Source organism: Anas acuta, chromosome 12 (genome assembly GCF_963932015.1).
Source record: "Anas acuta chromosome 12, bAnaAcu1.1, whole genome shotgun sequence".
NCBI classification, from domain to species: domain Eukaryota; kingdom Metazoa; phylum Chordata; class Aves; order Anseriformes; family Anatidae; genus Anas; species Anas acuta.
Window position 1 is genome coordinate 18,014,090 of NC_088990.1, and position 23,011 is coordinate 18,037,100.

The 23,011-nt window shown below is 40.0% G+C and overlaps 1 protein-coding gene across 3 annotated transcripts in view; it reads right to left on the reverse strand.

The window, feature by feature from the left end:
- MYZAP (myocardial zonula adherens protein) overlaps positions 1–11,768 on the reverse strand; it is a 58,557-nt gene extending 46,789 nt beyond the window's left edge. Inside the window, exons 1-2 of one of the 3 annotated variants that reach the window (XM_068696257.1) lie at positions 8,572–8,769; positions 3,571–3,660 (exon numbers count right to left, since the gene is read on the reverse strand). In XM_068696257.1, the coding sequence (XP_068552358.1) occupies positions 3,571–3,660; positions 8,572–8,655 (174 nt within the window). In that variant the 5' untranslated portion in view covers positions 8,656–8,769. Of the gene's footprint in view, positions 1–3,570; positions 3,661–8,571; positions 8,772–11,726 lie in introns of those variants that run through there. The other 2 variants (XM_068696256.1, XM_068696255.1) reach the window with 2 other exon arrangements.
- Between the last annotated feature and the right edge of the window lie 11,243 nt (positions 11,769–23,011).

The following is a 23,011-nucleotide window of genomic DNA, read 5'->3' on the forward strand; positions in this document are numbered from 1 at the left end:
TCTTGTCAATGTGTCCAAACAAACAAAGAAACAAACAGATCTCTCTATACATATCTCAATATTCTGCCCTTGACCATCTAACGGCAGCTTCCAATGACACTTCCAAATTTAGGCATGAGAGCCAAGAAAGGGATAGATGGGTAAAAATAAGCCCAGGCCCAAACAGAGACAATGCAATTGTCTAGTAGCTCTTTATTATGCGAGACAGAACAGGCCTCAGGACACACAGATTTTGCATACAATCTGACCAGCACAATATTCCATTGTACTTCACGGTGAACTAAGCAGCCTCACACCGCTTTCATCCATTGTCTAATGTTAACAGTAGAAATACAACAAAATTATGATAGTTTCAGATACTCTATCTGAAGTGCAACAATTCAGAGATATTTAGCAGTAAGCTTTTCACCACTAAAAAGCAAACCAACCAACAAACCTGAACTGGTATCTTCAATTCTCACATATTTCTTTCAAGGTATCATAGCCTAAATAGGAACACAGAAATCTGGCCTGGCACAAACTCTCTCTTCCTCCATTTTTTAAGATCAGCCCCCAAACGTGTACTATCTGCCAGCCTTTCACAGAAGACAGGGAGAGGCCATCCTGCTGCATTCATGCTGGCAGTAATTTTCTTGCAACAGAACTGCCCAGTTCTGTCTCTTCCTTTTAATCTCTTGCACTGGTTCATTTTTATTTACTAGTAGTATAGCAATAAATAAGTCAACCTAGAAACATAATGTGCTGATATAGATTTAAGGAAATACTGCATATATCTTGGACTAAACTTTCACTACAATGAAAAAGGCCAAGGTAACATCTAATAACATAACCAATGAAGAACGAGTTCTGAACTGACAGTGAGCTCCAAAACAAAGTACTGGCAGAATCACTGCTAGCAAGCCCTTCTGTACAGTTCACTAGCTGATTCTGTAACTGACACATCTCCTCATGGTATCTAGTCCCAGAAAGTATAGAAGATTAACACGTGTGCACCAGTGAGCCATCACAATGTCACATCGGGGCAGCTCAAAATCACCTCCTTCCAATGAAAGATTAGAAAGAGATTACAACCAAATGTCACGCCATGGTATATTTATAGTTTTCTGGCATTCCCTGTGACACAGCAAGGTCTCTGCTCTCCTTCCTCATCAGCAGCAGGCTGAGTCAGGGAAGAGTCTCTCTCTCCAGCACTTGTCCTGCCAGAACAGGAGAGTGCCCAGCAGCCAAGCACAAAGTGCCTGACCTATCTGAGCACTCCAGCAAAGATTGGATGATCCCACAGGTTATAGAGTTTATTTGTGTAAGTCACACCAATTCTTTGTAAATATTAAAAATAATTTCCAAAAGTTTTTCCTTTATATTTATTTTCTTAACACCCAACATTTAAAGACAGCACAGAACTCTAGCTTCCAACAAGTCCTGCTGTTCAGTTTGAATCTTGGTGAAGCTGTATTTTTTAACATTAAGTTGTAAAGCAGAAAGCAGAAAACTGAGCAGTTCTCTAATTTCTTTTCATTATCCTTATTTCCAAAAGAGGGACATAGTTCTTATAGCACTGTGTGAGGATTACCTAATATTTGTAAAATTCCTTATTCTCAAAGCGCTTTATGGAATTTCATTAACAGAGTCAGTTGAACATGGGTGGATCAGCAGAGATATCTGATAACTGCTTTCAGGAGATTTTGTTTTTTATTATTTTTTTTTTAATATTTTTTTTAATCAAGTTTGAAGTAAGATAAAACTATCACAGTATGACTAGTCAGGAATCTTGTGTGCACCGTAAGTTACTGTGTAACTAATGCAAATATATAAAGCAATACATTGCATAGACAATACAAATCTACAGGTAATAAATTACTTGCTTGTTTCAGAGGCATGAGAAAAAACAGTTCATGATCAGTGATTTATTGTGGCTGCTTCTACACCGTAAGATTATACAGTTTATAAAGTATGTAAAACACAAGTAGATGGCATAATTACTCTGTATTTTTTAATTGCTATGACACTGAATAATTAGATCCCATCTGGTTCTGAAGACTTTCTTTATGCACACTTTTGTATAAGTACTAAACTTCAGAAAATTACTCAGAACATGCAATAATTGAACTATATATAACTTTTTTGTTCTCATGTAAAAGGACCCATCTCCTAAAAACCACCGTGCAGTATACTGGAATGTAGCATGAGCTGAATAATGTATTTATTACCTTTCATATCTTCTTAACATTCTTTGATATAAAACCCACTTGGATTTATGTGTATTAATACAATAACTACAATACAGTTATCATTAAACACAGAGTCTCACAGAGAAAAAAGAGTAAGTCACATAAGAAAGTGCCCAAGAATTGTCCAAGCCCTAATCATTTACACTTCTTTCTCATTACTACACTACTCAGCACAGTAAAGTGAGTAAGTCATGAGTCAATTTCTATCCTCCTCAAAAACAAACTTGTATTGCTCTTAGGACAACAGGCGCATATGTTTAAGCTAGACTAAAGGTTTCTGCAAACAGATACAAACTGACAGAGAACTCTAAGTGGTGGGCAAAGATACTCTAACTGCTGCAACTAAACACCTCTGTACAAAATTAATTATCACAATTTATTGGTGGCCTAAATGTAGTTTGCATGAAGGCCTTTTTAAGGCATTCTGTAAATAACATCTACAGATCCTCAAGGACCTATTACTTTGCCAGAGCAGTGTATGAAGATCTGAGTGCGTACAAGATTTCAGCACAACAAATATCTGATAATGACTCTTTATTTTGACTATATTACTTAGCTTTTTTTTTTTAAAATGTTTGTATTTCTATTTCATTTCACTGTTACTTTTGCTTCTGAGTACCGCTACAAAATTATTTCAAAGAAATCCTATTGTTGTATTACTTCTTATTGTCATATTGCTATTCAGACATCTTACTGGTTAAACAAGACAAATTAAACATCTATTGCTCTGAAATAGCTCTTAGAGAACAAATTCTGTACCAAAGCAGCTGTAAGATTTTTTTTTGTGTATATACTACTTGCTTCTAAGAAGAATTGCCCTTCTAAACCCTTCTATGTACATGACCTTCAAATCACTTTCACTTCAAAACAATCTTGAATTCTTTGTTTTGTATTTCTTATTAGTATACCACTGGTTACCAAAATCAGCTGACACAGCAAAGCATCCAAGCCCCAGGCCAGCCAGCTCCACCAAAATGTTAAGGACCAAATCTTGTACACTGTTAAGCTTATGTGAAACAGAAGATCTCCTTCAGTCTAGGATCAAGATCCTGCTTAACTCAAGACCCTGCTTGTTGACAGCAGTTTCCTACTCTTCTTGCTATACAAATATTAAATAATCAAGTCTTAAAAGTACCTCAGTCACACATCACCTTCAAAGTTTGTATTGTTAATCTACCACTGTCCTTCTATTTTATATGCAGTTTTCCTGTCCCCAACTCAGGCTCAAAGCTCACAGCTGATTTGCTCAGCTTGGTTCCCAAAACAACTACAATCAGCTTTTGTGGATGTCTATATTTAATCCCTGTTTACACAGCGTTTAACTTTGATTGCTAAAACTTACGTTTTTCTTTCTTTCGGGTTCCTTTGCTCCCTGTTCAGGCTGTGAGCCTTCATCAGGTGGCACTGTTAGGCGTAATCTACAAACATTCATCTGAAAGAAAAACAGAAGTTTGCTTTTAGTTTAAAGAGTTACAAAAATTTTATTTTAATAACTTGTTTTGCAAAATGAACTGTACCAACTTTTGGGTTTTCATTTACTATTTTCTACCTTCTATCACATATCTAACAAAGAAAAAAATTATTTGTTAAAGGCTAGAGGTTTTTGTTTTTTTTTTTTAGCAGGTGAGAAATAATTCAAGGGCATCCCCATAATTACATACCTGAAATAGCAAAAATCCATTTTAATCAACAACATGCTCTTATGTACTCATAAATGACATTGAGTGCTGAGATATCAGAACACTGAACATAATTTCCTAGTTTCTCAGCTTTGTTTGCAGATTTGACATACTTTTAATCTTCAAAAGTAATTATTTAGAGACAAAAAGTGCATTCTGGAGTGGATGCCCCTTTTTTAATCAGTACATATAAAAATATTTGGTTCTAGGGTACCTCATTACTGGAATTCCACTGAATTCAAACAGAAATATTATTGAAATGTGTTACATACAAAGATGCTTATAAATAATAAACGTAAAAATGCATCACAGAAAATTTAATAAGTCTTGTTTCCTATCTGACTTCAGAAAAGTCATCCTATTGCTGGGGAAACAAAAATGTCCATAAAAAGATCAATGTGAAATATAACCTACTCTTTAGCAGGTTACATGTGGAGGCTACTTTGTGCAGAGGGTTCCTCACTGTCAATTCATCATTAAGCTGTATGCTATCAACTCTGTAACAAGAAGCCTCATAGAAAGCAACAGAAGAAACAAAGCTTAGCATAAAAGTGGGTTGGTCATGCTTTCGTATTTCCCAAAGAATTCTGAAACACATTTAAAAATGATGAGTCCTTGCACATTGGCTTTAGACACTGACTGAGTGTGCGGAGAAGAGAATACCATTCTTCCCTTAACTGCAGAAGCAGGAAGTGCTTCCCGCTTACAACGAAATTATCAAGATTTATTAATAATAAACTCCTCAACATTGGAGCTCATTGACTCACATGGTAACTAATACCATGTTTTCTCACCTATTTGAATTTCTCCTTGCTCTTTCTTCCTATTAGCTTAGCAAGGCTTTTTCCTCTAAAACATGAGTGTTGATAACAAAAAGGGAGAGTCTGGCATTCTTCCATGTAGGCAAACAAAGAAAGATCACACTCATAAATAGGAAATAGGACTGAATTTGTGCTGTGCTGTGCAGGAAGTGACAGATGAGGCCAAATTTTCCTTACAGTGATTCCAGTGAAAGAAAATTGGGTTAAAAGAAATGAAGGGATTGTTAGGATAAAACATGAGAAATACCCTCAAAGAAACAGAAAAAGATACTGACTGGCAACTCAATGTGAGGAGAAATGAAGTTGTATAAGATTCTCTGAAGCTGGCAAATGGATTGCCTGTTAGTCAGTATAGGACTAATTATAGCCAACACATTTATAGATTCACAGTGCAGTGATTGTAAATAAGCAATTATTCCTGTGCGTGTACACCAGTTAGTGAATCATGACTGCCTGTCACATTACAGCGATTTGTGTGTTACAGGGTTACCATGAAGGAAATCACAGAGAAAAAGTAAGTTATAACAACTAGCTTGGAAATATAAGACAGTAGCAAGAACTTGCTGCGACTAGGAGCACTCTACTCCACTCAGACTGCCTTCTTATTAACTCCCTGAAGCGCACTTTTATTCCTTTTCCATTTTCTTTTTTTTTCCAAGCTACCACCGAATTATTAAAACACCTCGAACAAGTTCATATTTTCAGCAGTATTTCTGACACAAAATGAAGATTCAAGGCTTCACTTTGCAGCCTGCTGCACAAAAATGCCAAGCAGAGGGTGGCATTAGCAGACATCGGAGAATTCCAAGCTTGAAGTCACACCCAGCAGGGCTTGTGCGGCAGTGGCAAAGTACCTCCCAGTTTTGAATTCCTTGCTAGGACAACCTTATATAGGCTGTACTCTTGTCATTGTTTATAACAATTGCCCTACCATGGCATCCCTGGGGAAAGAGCAGTAAATGTATAAATTCACTCCTCCTACTCCTGGACCACAGATGATGTACTCTACCTAAGGACAGAACTACAGACCAATCTGTTGAAATTCAACAACGCTATGGAGATCAGAAGGGAAAAACGGCAGGCACCACTTTCCCTTCAACCTTCAGAAGGAATGGATATTGTGTCTATAGTGTTCTTTCTATGTAGTGTTTCCTAAAGAAACACTCTGTTGGCAAGTTTACGAGACCAAATGAATGAGCAGGTTCACATGGAAATCACAGCTAGCCCTCCCCTAACAGTAAGATGTGGCTGAAGCGATGACTTAAAATGGAAATGAAATCTGAACAGGAAGAGCCTCAACTCAGTGCCAAACAGTGGAATAATAACGTGCAACTGAGGATGAAGCAGTAATTTACAGAAACAATTGGGTTTTGTAGGGAGAAACCCAGGAGGAGAATGAAAGAGAACTCCACTAGCAGTGATTCAATTTCCTTCAAATGGTAACTGACAGTAAGAACAAGCAATGAAAAACTGAGGGACAGATGTGGCTTTCACCCTACCTTTATGTCACCAACATTGCAACTTTGTGAGCACAACTTCTTTTTAAAAGAAATAGAACACGTGCAAGCATCAAGTTTTCTAGACTATCAAATTTTAGTTTGGTTTACAGCATCAGTAACTTTGACAAGCCAACAACATAATTTTCATCGTGCTGGCATTTTATGCTCACTCCTGGCTTTTGACACCAGCAACCCACAAGCAGTATTTCCAGAGCACATCTGACATCATTTGCAAAATGAATATGCAGACAGGAAAACAAAGACTGGAAGGTTCACCCCACAATACCAGACAGCAAAAGTTTGCTGACAGCAATGGAAGTTAACAGGTGAAGACATAGTCTTTTATACAGCTTCTAAGAAGCTAGTGGGACAGCGTAAGTGAGAGGTGCTGCAATATGGCAGTTAAGAAAAAGCCAATCTAGGTTAGTTAAAAATGTTAAGAATTCATGGCCCAGATCCACAATCCACATTCATGTTTACCATCCTACTCAAATCACTAGGGTGCAACTTAAGGTAAATACAGATGACAGATTCAGTTTGAGCAATGTTCTTCAGACTCTTCTCCCCCTTTTCCAAAAACCAAAACACCCAGAAAGGGATTGATCATAGTTAACTATGTACTGAAATAATTGCAAAGCTAAAGTTGAAATAACGAGCATTGGTTTGATAGAATAGTTAAAGTTACTAGCACAGCAACAGAAAGATAGAAGCTGCTCTATTAACAACCAGTCCCAATTTAAGATTTTTACAGTACCCCCAAAAAGGAAGATGTGGTTCAGTATCAATCTTAACTTCAACTTTGGAGTTAACAATACCAGAATCTATTTTCAATGACCAAAACTCACTTCCTTTGCCTAACACCAGATATTAGTTTTAGAGTTTTGAAGGTGAGAGCAAAAATAAAGTAGGTTTTTAATTTCAGTCGGTCTTAAAAAGCAAAGAAGAAAGTACTTTCTCTGGTCATTATCTGCTGATTTTAAGTCTGCTTCATTTATGAAAACTCCACTGTGAGACTCCCCACTCCACCACAATTAAAGGACACTTTTCCTGTGACCATAGGCATGCAGGAATGTGACACGCATCTTTCATTTATTCTGCAGTTATTCTAACTGTCTTCCTCCTGTCTTTCAACAACTCATTGTATGGGACGCACATTTCCCTACAAAAGGAACAGCAGTTTCCCTATGGCTTTTATTTGCAAATTAGATTTTACCAGTTTACTTAAGAGAATTTATTAAATAAAGTTCATTTTACATTGTGCTTGGCAAGTACTTTCTGGGCATGAAAATAAGAAAATTAACACCTGAAGACAAATTATCTTACCTTCAATTTCTTAAAGAAATACTAAAACAGAAAACTCAATGGGAACGTGGTAGACGTACTGAACACAAGTATGATTTCCCAGTCATCCTAAGTTTTCCACATGCATGAAAAATTTTATTTTATTATCAACCTGAAATTTTGTATTTCCTAAACCAAAATTAAGAGTTACCATATGAAGGACAAAGACGTATTTTTTTTTCTGTGGCGGAACCTACTTGCATGCTACCACATAAAACATACGGCAACGTGACATTCTTCGCTGTTTCTATCATCCCTGAGAAACTCAAATTTTTGGAGTGTCAAACCCGTGCCTAAATATTTCGAGATGCATCATGATCACGAAATTGGAATTCTTTGGAAGAGTGAGCTTACCATTTGATTTTGTTGATTTATTTCTTTACCCATAGAACGTGCAGCCCCAGTGATAAGTGTGGCTACTGCAGCGCGAGGGGACTGTTTAGAGCAGGGTGGCTGCAGACTCTGCTGGCATATCTGCCAGAGTTTTAACAACTTTTTAGACATGTTTCCCAGCAGATCAATTCATCAGTGTTATTTACCTTAGTTACGAAACTTACAAAAAGCAAGTTAGTAAATCATATTTCTGTACCTGAACTGATTTTAAAAGAAATGACCTTTACCACCTAAATCACTACAGTAAGCTTCTTCGTGATGGAAAGTCTCTGTGGGCAAGTTCTCAGCTGTAAATAGGAAGACGCATTTCAAGAGGAAAAGAGTCTCCAACACATGCCCAGCTCCCTCACAGGTTTTCAGAACGGCCAGGGACCGCCCGGCGCTAACAAAAGCCCAGCAGGACGCCCCAAAGGCTCTGCCCTTCCCGGCCCCTAGCAAAGCCGCGCAAAAAGACGTTTCCGCGAGCTCCGCGTGAAAACCCCGCCAGCGAGGAGGAGAAGAGCCAGCGAAGCGCTCCGCCGCCAGCCCCAGAGGGGACGGAGCCGGGGGGCCGAGCCCGCCGCCTCGCCCCGCGGGACCCCCCGCCGTCCCCCCGCGCTGCCCCGCGCACCTTCCTCCGGGCGCGGCCGCTGTCCCCGCCCGGCCTCCTGGGGGTGGTGGCGGTGACGGTGAGCCCGGAGCTGTAGCGCAGCATCCCCGCGGGCCGCCGGGCCGCCGCTGACTGCGGCTGCCTCGGGCCGGCGGCGCCGCTCGGCTCCGCTCCGCCCCGCGCACCCCGCCGCGGGCGGCCGCAGGGGCCGGGCTGCGCAGCGGCTGCCCCGGGCGGGGCGGGCCCCGAGCGGCGGCCGCTCGGCTACCGAGAGAAACGGGCGAGCCCCCCGCCCCGGGGGAAGTCCCGGGAGGGGCCGGCAGCGGGGGTCAAGGCTCCGGTAGCCGGCGCCGAGCGCTCAGCCCGCAGGGAGGTGAGCGAGAGCTCAGCCCCCGGGAAGCGGGGGAGGCACAGCCGAAGGAGCCGCTGCTGTGGGGAGCAAATACACAGAGCAGTTCTGAGACGGGTTATCCTTCCTCTCCCTGTAATTACCTTGGAATAATTAAGACCACGAAAGAGCACGCTTATGGCTATGTGGTGTCCTTGCCCACTACGATGCTAAGGAGCACGCTGCTGCGGCTCCGTGCTGCTTCCTGAGCTGCAGAAGGACAAGGAAAGGGAAGCAATTTGCTGCCCACAGAGCTACTGCTGCCTTACCCTCAGTGCACAGTGTCCGTTCTCTTCCACCTCTCAGTTCCCTGTCCCTAGGGCAAGACGCTGAGCCATCAATGTGATACGAGCTGAGGAAGAGAGGAAGAAGGTGTTGTGCAGGCCTGGAGGAGGGAATGAAGGGTCTGCACTTAGGATTCAGTCTTTTCTGTTTTCCCAGCTACTGTTCTCGTCTCCCCCTGAGGAAGGTAATACAGCACCAGGCAATGAGCTAGAACAACCACTGGTATTTGGATTTCTTGCAAGTTGGGCTCAATGTTATGTCTACTGTTTTGTGTGAAGATGTCCCATGCCCACAATCACATTTCCACACGAGTCATCCATTGTCCTAACTCACACCTGCTTTCAGAGGGGGGTTGCAGGTGGAGGATCCCTTTCAATAACAGGGATGTACTTTTTCAGAAGTATCTCACTTTCTTGCTGGGCTGTCTCTCAGCAGCGGTCACTACTTGTTCCTGGCAAGCAGAAATGTCTCAGCTTAAATGCTGGTGTGCAGCCAGACGATGGCCTTCGTGTGGTTTCAACTGGGAAGACGTTCACATACCTGTGAAGTTCTCCTTATTAGTGAGAAGCCTTCAGAACTTCATTCCCCTCTGAGAAAATGTGTGTACGCAGGGCTGTCTAGTCATTGCCAGGCACAGTCAGGAGAACTGCTTTTCCAGGCACAGAAACTAAACTTGCACCAAACTATAGGAAAGGACCTTTCTTCCCGTGCCCAACAGTATGATGAAGTGAGGTACACTGATCTGGACCCCGGGAGAAGTTGCATGATCTGCATCAGCTTTGAGAATTATGATTAATGTGATGGAAATCTTTCTGGTGCAGATGGACAGAAAAGAGTTGTCCATGGGTAATAGAAAGACCAATAATACAAATCCAGTTTTCTTAGCTTTGTCTAATTTGCTAGCTGCTTTTCCTATTTCTTAGAAAATAGCAGCAGGCCATGTCTGCCTCATATCCCAATATCTCTTTCAACTGGGAGATCTTCTGCTTTTGGGCATATCCCCAAATTAATATCCTCTAAGAAAGAACAACCTGTATGCACAGTTAGTAGTCTGCTTTTGTTTGGATGCTCTAAGAATCATCTTCTTCCCTTTCCCCAAATCAGCAAGCTGCACAAGGGTAGTGAAGAGTCTAACTTGCTTTCTACCTTGCTGATTTAATTGGCTGTGTATCCTGTGTACCCACCTATAGTTTCTTCAGCCATTCTGCAGGCTGTGTGGTCCTATGTGCATAGTAAACATTTGAAAATGTCTCAATCTCTAAGCTCTGCCAAAACAGAGAAGAATCTGTAGAAGTGAGACTCAAAACCAAACAAATCCAAAACAAAAAATACCAAACCATACCAAATACACATCTCTTTGCATGGAAGCAACATTTGGAATAGCAGCTTTTTCTCCCTCCCCAAAGCTCAAATACACTACAGAGATTATGGATGGAGCTGCTGGTAGTGAACGAACATCTGGTACCCCAGGTATGAAATAAGAAGCTCAAGAGAAGATGTTGCAGAAATGTGAGACATACATAGAAGGGCTGCAAAAAAAGTTCTAAATTACAGGATACGCTGCTTACAAAAGGTATAAATGTTCTCAAAAAGCAGTTGGATAAATTCACAGAAGACAAGCTACAAGGACTATAAATCACAAATATATCTATACAACTACCGACTGACTCAGGAGGTCCTTGAATTTTAAGGTTTGTTTTCTCTCTCACCCCTCATGGAGACATAAGTCAAGAAGTGACATGCCATAGACAATCCATTCCCTCTTTCAATCCCTGAGAGATGAGGGAGAAACATCTGCTTGGTTTCAGCTTGGACCTGTGACTCTACCTGGCTAGCTCTGATAAAGTCTGAAGTAGATTTGCCAGGATTTACAGCTCTTATTCCCTGCAAGGGTCATAGCACCCTTCTGCAGGCACTTCTTGCTGTCTGTGCTTTGGACATGGCACTAACTTAACAGAAACAGGATGGGGGAATGGAAAGCAAATCACCACTTGATGAGTTTGACTAAACCAACACTATTCTTTGTATTTTTACACTTGTGCAGACTGCATAAAACATATACACAGCCATACAGACTGCTCAGACCCTATACAATGTGGTGGCAGAAAATAATCTGACCAGGATGGATGAGCTTTTAGTTCAAAACCTTCCAGTGCTTTGTGAACGCAATGATCCAAAGGAACAGCAGGTTAATTACAAGCTGACACTATAATGTGAATATCTAGGGCAATACTTGTTGTGAAACAGCTAATGTGATTATGCAGAAACTGTTTAAAATTTGAAGTGTAAGTACCTTTTTTCCACCAGCATCACTCGTCTAGGAGGTAAAAGGCCGTTATGCTGCAGGAGAAATGAAACAGTGTCACAGAAACAACAGGCCTTTATGTTAAAAGTCACAAGATGAGCAACAGGACATACAATACATGAAGTAGGGAATAGGTCTCTCCTCACAGAACAGCAAACTGTGTCAGCAATACTGTTGGACTAGGCAGCCTGGCCTTACCTTAACAAATTGCCTCAAAGTGGCCATGTTAAAAGGCTCATTTTTTTCATCAATATCTTCCCTCCATCTTCAGACTAACAGCTGACAGAGTCCAGATGAAAAATCCCAGTAACACCTTATCAGCTGGAATATTAGTCCTGTGGGATTGGGGAATAATTGTGGAGTTACAAATTGTGCAAGAACTCACAAATGGTCATTAAGGTTATAAATTCCCATTTGTATCGCTACAAAAATGAAGTGTTATAATTAACTTCTAATAGTCTTCACTTTCCAGAGGGATTAAAATCTGTTCTGCCTTCTTCATCCCGAAGGCATGAAACCCATTTATAGCAAAGACTGTCAAATGGACAGATGCATATAAAATATTTCAAAACCAGACTTGTTAAGACCCGTGGGCTTGATCACCTATTTTTCATCAGAGCTGTTCTTTTTTTTTTTAATTTTTATTTTTTTATTTTTATTCTCCCCCGCCCCCGGCTAGCTTTCACCTTTGTATTCTATAGATAAGCACTTAGCTCAGTATCATGTAACTCTCAAACTTTCTTTTTTGGGCATTACAGCTAGCATGAAAATGTTGGCCTGTTAACAGACATAAAATAGCTTGTTTGGGGATGGTCATCTGAAACTGAGCCTCCAAATTCTGTAGTTGTAGGCCTCATTATATGCAGTATACAAACCAAAGTATAATATTGCACAGTTCTGGTCTTGAGCAATATTTGTATCTTGCACTGGCAAATACGCCTTTGCTCCATTTTGGAGCTAGTCTGGTTTGCAGTTAGCCTTTTGAAGTGACATAGCACAGCTATCTGGATATCCAGCTTGGTTTAGCTACAAGCATCAAATCACTTCTCAAACCTTTTGACATAACTGTTTGCTGTCACATAACACTCTCAGTACATGGCTACTACAGGATTACTACAGAAGCTCAGAACCTCCCCTGCTGATCTCAGATACACACATCTATAATTAGGAATTCTTACACCAGGAGTTTGAAATGCAAAATATGTATTTTATTTTGCAAAGCCTTCAGTACCCATTCTGTGTGATTATTTCAGTTACAGTTGAACTAAATCAAAAAAGAAATTCCTGAGTCACCTGCAATAGCAGCTCAATTCCACTTTTACTGGTCATCAATCAGTGACTATCATTTCAGTAAGTTTTTCTTTTAATGCTTTCTGTTTGTAGTTGTTTTCTTACTTCCAAATTACAATCCATCTTCCTGCTGAGGTTCTCAAAGTACTTTTTCAACTATGAACTAATGAACTCGCAGAATCCTAGATAGCTCAATAAATAAATAATACAAGGCAATGGTAACTCTCATTTACTGTAGAAGAGATAGAAAGGACAAAACAGAATGGGTTTGTCACTCAAATTCATATCTGGACAAGAATGCAGAACTGGCCATCAAAGCTAATTAGGTAATGGTAACATTTTTCAGTCACTAACTCTTCGGTCTCTAGGTAGCACCACCTCCCATTTTGCTGAAGCATGTATGGCATCAGTTCAGTTCTTATTCAGCAGAAGTACCACCCCTTGATTCATCTTCACCATTTCCTCTTTCACATGAGCTTCCTGTTCAGTTAGCATATGGTCACAGCCCATTGCAATGTGCCCTGAGATAGATATGCAGTTCTAGAAGCCTGTCATTCTTCCTTCAGCAGTAGGCTTTGTTTTAGTCAGCCTATGCTATGCAAGCAGGACAGTTCAATATAAACATCACGTAAAAATAATGCAGCATAGGAGTAGCAGCATTGCTCATGCAGGGGTGTGACTTGGCCAGGTCATATAATTGAACTGGTTAAGGTAGGTAGGAGAGCAAAAAACAGGCACGCCCACCATTAGCACCACAGTTATATTGTTGGGTAGTTGCTTTTAAAACTATTCCACTCCCTAGAGATGACATCAAAGGATAGATCTCTTCCAAAAGGTTATTTTTTTTTTTTTAGTACTGTTACTGTGGCAGGAAACAAGTAAATTTTAGAGGCAGAGGTAAACTGTGGAGTACAAGTTCTACAGATGAGAGCAATGGACATGTTTCAGGGACCGAGAGTGTTAAAGACAGGAAATCAATACATATATTTTGCTTCCAACTTGCAAAGGGGAAGATTTTGCCTTAGTTCTTTATTTCTCCATAGGAAATGAAACAGAAGAGGAAGAAGGGGGAAAAACTACACTCTGTTCCATTTTATGATAGAAGACTGGAATAAAAAGTAGCAGACTTCAGCCCTACTTCAGGGCAGAGGATGATGGAATATTTTTCTAATCAATAAAAGCAAACAGGCATTTTCTTGAGCACCTGCACAGATACTACAAAAGTTCTTCGTTGTCTGGCTGTGCCTGGTTTTAGACCTGGTTTAAGGCCTCCATTCCTCATTCCCCATCTCAGAACGATGCTCATGGCACTTTAGCAATTATTAGTGATTTTCGCAGCCCATTGCCTGTTCACACCCAGAGCTGGCACAAGGAGCCATGCATAAAAGTTGTGAAGTCAAAGATCTCATCCTCTTATTTTCTTTCTAAATACTACTAAAATGTTTGTTAGAAATCATATAAAAAGAAAATAAGGTGGAAGGGCAGGAGTTTTAACCATAAAATACCAGATTATACTGATTCTTGATATCAGGCAACTATCATCAGGAAAACTTTGGTCCCTCCAGCCCTAAAAAATATTCTAGTGGACCTATCTGTATCTACAGCATAAGGACATAGATTTTTTATCCCATCAAGAACTGTCTACTTTCCTCTGCACACAAGCCATTATAGTAATCAAAAAAGAAGCAAAGTTATAATCAATACAGAAGATATCATTGGGCCTAACTGAGGTGAAGTTATTAGGAGGGAGTATATAGGGAGGACTAAATAGTTAAAGGCACTTACTAATAGCTCAATCACAGTGACTAAATATTACTTAGGAAAATACCCCTCTAACAAGAGTCCCAGTCTTAGGAAGGAAATGGATTCACACACCTGGCCACTTATGTATTTGGTCATACACTGTATCCGTGAGTCTGGATGGCCACTCCTCAGATTTCTTGCCTTTCTTCAGGCCTCTTTAGCTCAGGGGGAAGAGCACGTTTTTCCTTCACCTGTATATGGTTCATCATCTAGTTAGCAAGAATGCAGCTGACAGAAGCATAGTTCTGGGTCTTGTTCACAGAGCAAGAGATGTGAATTATTCCAGGAAGTCACTTTCAAGAAATACTACAGCCTTTAAAATGGACGAAACTGGTATCAGTGACCTGAACCAGTACAGCAGGATTTCCTGACATTCTGCGCGTCTGATGACAATGTGAAATCCAAGTAAACCTGTGGCTTTTGGGAGACAAAGGCTGGTCTACAAAAGGAAATTAACCAGTTTGCAAGATTGCTCATAATTCAGAAATGAAGTTTCTATTCTGAAATTAAACAGTTTCCTTGGTGGATTTATTCCTATCAGGTTTCTCTCTGCAGAGAAAACAAAAACAAAAACAAAAACTTAGCAAGTACACTATCAAAAGACCTTGGAAATGACTTGAGCCATTAATTTCCATGGAGTTTTGACTTACTCTGTAAATTTATTTCAATAAGGAGATTTCGAAGGAGGAAATCTCCACAAAAATATTTCCCCACATTTCAAAGTGGGCCTACATTTTACCTCTACTTGTATCGAAGAAAAATGCAAAAAATATGCAGAAAGGAGTGCTCAGTAAGTGACTCTATATTATAACAAACTCTTTGCAGGCTCTGAGGAAGGCTGCTCCTCCTTTGCATCACTCAACTCCATTTTATCTTACTCTTTCTATTCAAATGCCTGAGCCCTGTCTCTAGTGCTTCCACCATGCTTCTGTAAAAGGATTTCAAACCACGTCTGCTGATGAAGTCTTTAAGTTTGCCAACCTAATTTTAATAATATACTAATTAATTAATAATAATATAATATTTAGTTTTGTAGATATATGGTATTTATAAAAGCATGATTAATGTTGACCGGAAATTTGAATTTCCATAATTAATTGTTATCCTTTCCCTTTCTCATAACTTCATTATGCTCAGGCATTTTGTTGCACTTCTGGCCTATCCGGATTATTTCTTCAAGACGTTTATTATTATAGGTTAATAGAACAGCATCCCCACTTCTGGAAATCTTCCAAAGGTGTTACCTGAAAGCTTCACAAGCTACCAAACCATCTGGACTGCATAATTAACACAAGAGAATCTATTAGTCCTCCTTGAGTTGGTCTATAGCTTGCCCAGGCAGAATTTCATCTTCACCTGGCAGAGGGAAACAGAAAGGGCATATCTCAAGAGGTGTCTTTAAATTCCTCCCAGGTGCACACTTGCTTTTTACAGAAGTATTTCAGCATGGAAAACTATCACTAGAAGGTTTCTGTATTTATAACAAAATGCACCTTCAGCAAGGAGTGTTCTTTTCCCATTAAAACTGTCTAATTCAAAGATTATTTTCTCTTAATACACACATACGCAGTCATATGTGTAACAGTTGATTGACTGCATCTTTTAGTTAGTACAACTTAACCTTGCTGATTGTAGAACTGCAGTATAAGCAGAGAAAGCAGGTAAAAGAAAGGTATGGAGAGAAATGAATACCTAGAACAGCCCTGTCTGGAACACCTATTCTCCCTGATACAGAACAAGAATAGAAAGACACAAAATACCGCTAAAAGACAATTGCCCTACTTCTACTCTTATTTTTACAAGCATCTGCCTGATAATAACCAAGAAGTAAACGGAGGTGCTCTGGATATTAATGTGGGTTAATAGAATTAAAGTAGTACAAAAGAATTATCTTATTGCTTTTTATAATTAACCTGGAGGTCCATTGCCATTGCAGGTCACTGAACAAAGAAGTTGCTAGTATTGAAGGAAGGAGGTACATATGTATGTACAGGATCAGGTTTGGGTCAGACAAAACCAGTGAACTAGGTAGCATGAATTCAGTCCGAGTTATCAATAAAGTTTACCCACATGGCTAGCAATTAATAGAGAGACTGATACTACTCTCCTGTGACACAACTGACTTCAGACTACGCAGGGGAAAGAGAGGAGGGGATTTGCCTTCCTGAGGGGCACTGGGAATTGTCCACTATTGAAAACAGGATGTTAGACCATCACTCCGTCTCTGGAAATTTCTATTTTTCTAACTTTTAACAAAGGACTAATAGTAACACCAGGCCCAATCCTCCTGCCTCTAAAGTCAATAGCAAAATTCCCAAGAAGTTCTACAGATGTTGTACAGAGACTATAATCAAGTAATATATTAATTGCATATCCTGGATACATAATAAGAACCGTTGTCTGTTCATTTTCTAGCTTGGTTTATTTGAGCAAACCTTCTAGGGGAAGGTAACAAACACCAGAAATCATCTTCAATCAGCTATCCTATGACAAACACTTTACTTTTGCTAAAGTGTTAGAATGCAAAATACACCAAAATATTCTGACTACAGACAAGCTAGCAGGCTCTTAAGAAAGAATTTTGGTACATTTCCAACTTCACATATTACTGGAGTTATAGTATCTCTATGAATTTGTGGGTTCTCTTCTGTTAATATACGTTTGGTGTTCTGTTGAATATATTTAAACAAAAAGATCCTATAGAATTAACCATTAGACAAAAGTGGTTGAAACAACCTCTAGAATTGTAGGCCCACTGAGCATTTTTGTCCCCGTCCTTAAGGTGACAATGTTGAAACAGGTTTCTCAATAAAATAGTGTTTTCTTTTCCTTGACTCATGATAGGGGACAGCAGCCAATGTGTTCATAAACCACAACTGAAGATGAATATATAAAGAACACTTTTGGGGTACTACAATGGTTGTCAAAACCTTCCTGTATAATACAATAACTTCTCTATATAAATCTGTTGTAACTATAAACGGTATCTCACCCCGAGATTTAGAATCATTTTAGTATAAAGGTGATCCTTTGATAGCAACAGAGGGACCTAGAAAAATAGCAGGTTGGAACACATAATTGGATATTTGGCTGAAGTTTTGACCCCAGTGGGAACCTGACATTAACTTCCTCATCCCTAGGGTGGATTTTTGCAGTGCAGGACAAGCACAAACAGGTACAGACTAACATCAACACTAAGGATATCTGAAGTAAGTTTGGTGGTTGTTGCTGTTTTATTTTATTTACTTCCTATTAGCCCAGTTCCAGAGCCTCCTTGAGCATATATTGACAACCACATAGCTTTAAGATAATTTGGAATCTACTTGTGCTGGCACAGGTCAATTGTCTTTCATTTCCCTGATCTACAGAACCTATACAAAGTCTTCAGTTTTTAACCTTTTCTGGCTGATGTAGTTTATTATTTTTCTACTAATACCACACGTGCTCGGTGTATTTTCCACAGATTCCATCAAGTTCTCTGCAAAATTTTCAGCCTCTGGTTGGATTGCTCTTTGTCTGATAGTACCAGAAATAGCTGAACTATACAGGTCAGTTTTCTTGTCTACCTTTAAGTTACCCTAATTTGGTACCAGCAACAACTTTGCAACATCAACACAAAGGTGCAGTGACTTACCCTGTTATGTAGATATAATTTGGAATTCCAGTGTTTCTGTAGCCAGACATGGTCTAGACATTTGTAATTGCTTTGACTGAAAATTTAGCTGTCTTTTGGTCAACACCATCTGATCATTTTAATGTAAAATCTTCAAAAAAGATTAGCTTTTAGCTTTGTGGAAATTCTGAGTTTTCCTTTGGACAAGAAGAGCATGATTTTGTACAGAACTCCATGATACAAACAGGGGAACCTGTTCAAGTAGAAACTGTGATCTCAATCACCTATTAAACATGACAAATTCCTGATGACATGGCTAGTGTAAAACCTGTAAATAAATCATGCTCATTTCACCACAGTTCATTACTGTCTTGTGTGAATTCTAGAAAAGTGGAATAACTTTTAGGGTCCACGCAGTGAAATGGCGACCCCTCAAAATTCACTAGCCTGCAGAGGTCATGTTCTGCACATCACAAGCAGTATCTTTGCAAATGGACTGGTCACTGGTGTTGATCCATATCCCAGTAAACAAACATCAAACAGGTCTTGGTTTCTGTGAAAGGGAAAGATACTAGGATCGTGTTGTGTCAGATGAAAAAGGGGGAAACTTCTGAGAAAGATTACAACAAAATATCCCCTAACAAAAGCTCAAACACACCTACTCATACTTTTATTACTTTGCTGATACCTTTCTAGGTCAGTGCCTGAAGTTAGATGGAATGAACTCAGATCTAAAGTGATACTGGAAATCATTGTTTGAAAGTACCTTGAAGTGTTGAGGCAAAAGACAACTCAGTTTCCGAGAAATTCTGGTTACTATCTACCTCACATTGTCTCTCAGATCATCACTTGCTGTTATACAGAGTAGTACAGATGCTTAGACTGCATCAGAGCTGTCGAACTTGTCAGTGGCCAGGATTTCCTGTTTCAGAGAGAGAGATGTAAGAACTCCACAAGAGACAGATATTAATTATCTTCCCATTCCCTCCAAATATTTTCCCTGGATTTCTAATCATTACAAATTAGCTTACTTTCTGAACTATAGGTTTAGTAAAGCCTACTAAAGTAGGGTTTTGTTTGACATTCCTTACTCCCTTCTAGTGATTGTCTCCTTGTCAGTGTTACAAGACAGAGTAGAGTAGATGTTGATCAATGTGCTTTCCGTCCTTCACATCACATAATGTCATCACATAATACAAACCGCTGAACAAGTTCAGTATATCCAAGTGCTCTTCAAATTAAGTTCTCCAGACCCGGGACTGTCATCAGTTTTCTGTGAATCTGTTCTAGTGATGCAATAGTATATTTGAGTACTTCTTACAGCAGCAGCACTTTTATAGGAAAGCATCACACCCCTTTTCACTTTAGTCACTTCACACACCTTAATATTGTAAATGCTGTTTTGACTACAGTTCTTTACTGAAAAGGATTGTTGTTGAGCAGATCACTTTCTGTAGGGCATACTTCTCAGAATGGCAGCCTGGCTTTGTTCTGTCCTGTGCTACATTGGTGGAGAATTGATAACCAAAGAGAATATTAAATATCCAAGGAAGATTATTAAATAATATCCTCCAGCTTGCAAGAAATCTGTGCTATGGCTGGAGTTCAATCTCAAGTTTCCCGAGCTTCAACATACACTTCAGCTTCTCTAGACCTCCTTTAGGTTCATTTATATATGAACCCTCTTTGCAGAGGGAGTATAACAGTCAGCTCCATGTGAGCTAGTGTATACTATTAGACCATAATTAACAGAAGTCATCAAAGAGGATGCAATACCTCATCTGGAATGACAGTCACAGCAGGACTTCCTAGCTGCTTAGCAGTGCTAAGGGATGACTTTTACCACCCTCATTATACTGAAGGATGTCAGCAACAAAATAAGGCAGCAGTGCCACTGGGCAAATTATGACTGCCGCTGGTAGTGGTCACCAGCATCACGGATCCAAGAGTGAGATTCTTTGCAACAAAATCCTGTATTTTGGTAAATGCATACAGTCACAGTACAGAGAGTGCATTACGTCATTAAACACAATTCATGATGTATTAAAATATACCTGCAAACTGGGATTAAGATTTGCATTGGCAGGACGTTTGGGACTATTACTGCCTGCTCTCTGCTGCCACCTGCGGGGTGTGCTCCCCTACTCTCAGCTTCCTTTCCTCTGAGGTTTATGGCTCCTCTCCTTGTTGATGAGAACAATTCATCTGAAGCATCTTGCAGTCTTGACCGCAGTTCCCATGTTTAAGACTTCTCTCTGGAAAACTTCCATCAAAACTTTCCCTGTTCTGTGGCGTTTTGTTTCATTTTTCTCAAGAGCCAAGAATGTCAATCTCTGCTGAGCAATGAAAAGTTTCAGAGGAGCAGCAAAGTTAATGAGTACCAATCTCCCTTTTTTTCTCCATATTATTTCTAAATTTGTAGAAGTTATAAATGTGATGAGAACCATTGCACTGACTAGATGAAGTGCCAATCAGAGCTATAAATGTGCTGCTTTTATGTGATTCTCTGCACTGCTGCAGAGTGTTCTCGAAGGGCCTTACAGGTGGTCTGGGGCAGCAAACAGCTGTGCACACTCAGGTTGTGATCAGCAGCACATCACTGCCTGTATGCTTTGGGAAAGTGCACTTGCAGTTTGTGTCATGGGTATCACCAGTACGTCCCGTGGCTAGTTGGTAACCTTATGCTCTTGAGAAGAAAAACTAAAACTGCAAGATTTATAGGAGTTTGTGAAATCAGTCTGATGTTCCCGGCTAAGCAGGTGTAGGAGGTAGGGGTTTATTTAATTACTCAGTGGGTAGACCTACTCTACCCAGGAGTTACTCGTCCTGCGTGGTAGGCCTGACACTCTACAAAACAAATCTAGGCAGACTTCCTGCCCCACTGAGCTTTCAGGTGCTCACTTGCCTTCTGCCACCTGCACTACCCCCTACCCTTCAAATAAAACTGCTAATATCCTTCATTTGATGGCACACAGACATCAACAGATGCTGCAGTTTACATATGGGATCCTGAGGCTTATGTCATAAGCACATGACTTCTTGGAAACAGTGCTGCTGAAGCTCTGCAGTAAAATTCCTCCAGGTGAATACAAACATATTGCAAGAAGAGGCTAGGTAAGTGGTAGTTATATGACTACAAAAAGCTCATTATTTTGCTCAAACAAGCTGAATGGTAGGTGCTTAAGGCCACACCCACAGCGCATCAGGACATCTCCAGTACTACTGTTCTGATGTCAGGCTGGATCACAGATACTGCCTGCCTCTCATTTCACATGTGGACACAAGCTAAAAGCCTAAGTAAAATAAAATCCTATACGTGTAGTCAAGATTTCTGCCATGAAATGGGGGCAAGTCTGATGAAAAGCCAGTTTTGTCTTTGAAACAATGCCTTCATGGAACCTATTGCAAACACACTTATTGATATATACTTGTCTTTAAATGGCAACTGTCTCATTTTAAAAACAAATAGTTGAGTCTGTAAGCATATTGAACTGGTCTGTTATATATGTGCAAACTTAGTTACATTTCTCCTGCAGAGAGGATATGAAGGACTCTAGCGTAATGAGTAGGTGTTTCCCAATGCCACTATCGGTCACTTTCTTAGCAGAGAATCTAGCAAGAAGCAGGGGAAATTCAGGGGAAAGGTGGTTGATTAAGTATACCATAGCATGCATACAGGAGATTTATTGGGCACACACCTGTATAGACTCCTTTCCCCTCATACGGGCAGGGGCTGTAGTGGCCCTATTTCTTACTCATTCTTTTCTCTTCTCTGCTTATCCCACTGTCCCACTGTGCTTGTTAAATTTAGTCCATTTGAAAAAGTTTCATAGCCAAAGGATGCCAGGTGAACTGATGATATGAGTTCTCCTGATCTTTAGAGGAGGTTCGAGCTTTTGAGGAGGCTCAGGCTGTCTTGGACGTCCTGACAAATATTTATCTGTAGTCATACAGCACTACATAGACCACAGCCTTCCATTGTGACTCTTAGCAATGCTTAAGAAGTTCACAGCTGGGAGAGATATTTTGATCTGAATTGTGAATCTGATCTTATCTTTAAAATAGCTGGATACCACACACAATATGTACTGAAATAACACGGCACAGTGAGCTGTGTTTAAAGTAAACATAGCTCAATTCAGGAAGCATCCTTGCTTTGGTTGGCTAAGGTTACAGCTTTTACATCATTTTATTAGACTTACTTTATTTTTTTCCTTCCCTCTTTTCATAACCATTCTGCCTGTAACACAATAAACCATTTTGTTTTTGTTTGAAGAAAAACAAACTTGAAACTGCCCGTAAAGCAAGGAAATCTAGACGTAGGGCTTTACCTCTGCAGCAAAGACATTCCACAGATCCTGCTGGTTATTGCACAGCCAGCACAAGAAGACCTTCAGTCTCAAATCTGTGGCAAGTGATATAGTTCCCTACTTAGGGAGCATTGCAGCTTAAGAGTCTGCAGGGCAAAGGGCTAAACAGCACAGCAAACAGATTTGCTGGAAAATCAGATTCACTGAACAATAAGATTCTTGGCATTTCCTCCTAATATTTTTATTCATGAAGCTTCAACCTAAACACAGTATAAAGTTTTCAAGGTGGTCTACTGTTGTGTGTCATCTTCTAGGCATGTTTACAAAAATACAAGGAGGTCAAAGAGTGAACCAGTGAACCAGCAGCTCGAATGGATTAGAAACCAAAATCCTCCTGGCTCCCAGTGTTCCACCCCAACTGTTAAACCATGCTGTCTTTTCTGGATGGTTCAGCTTCCTTTCTTTTC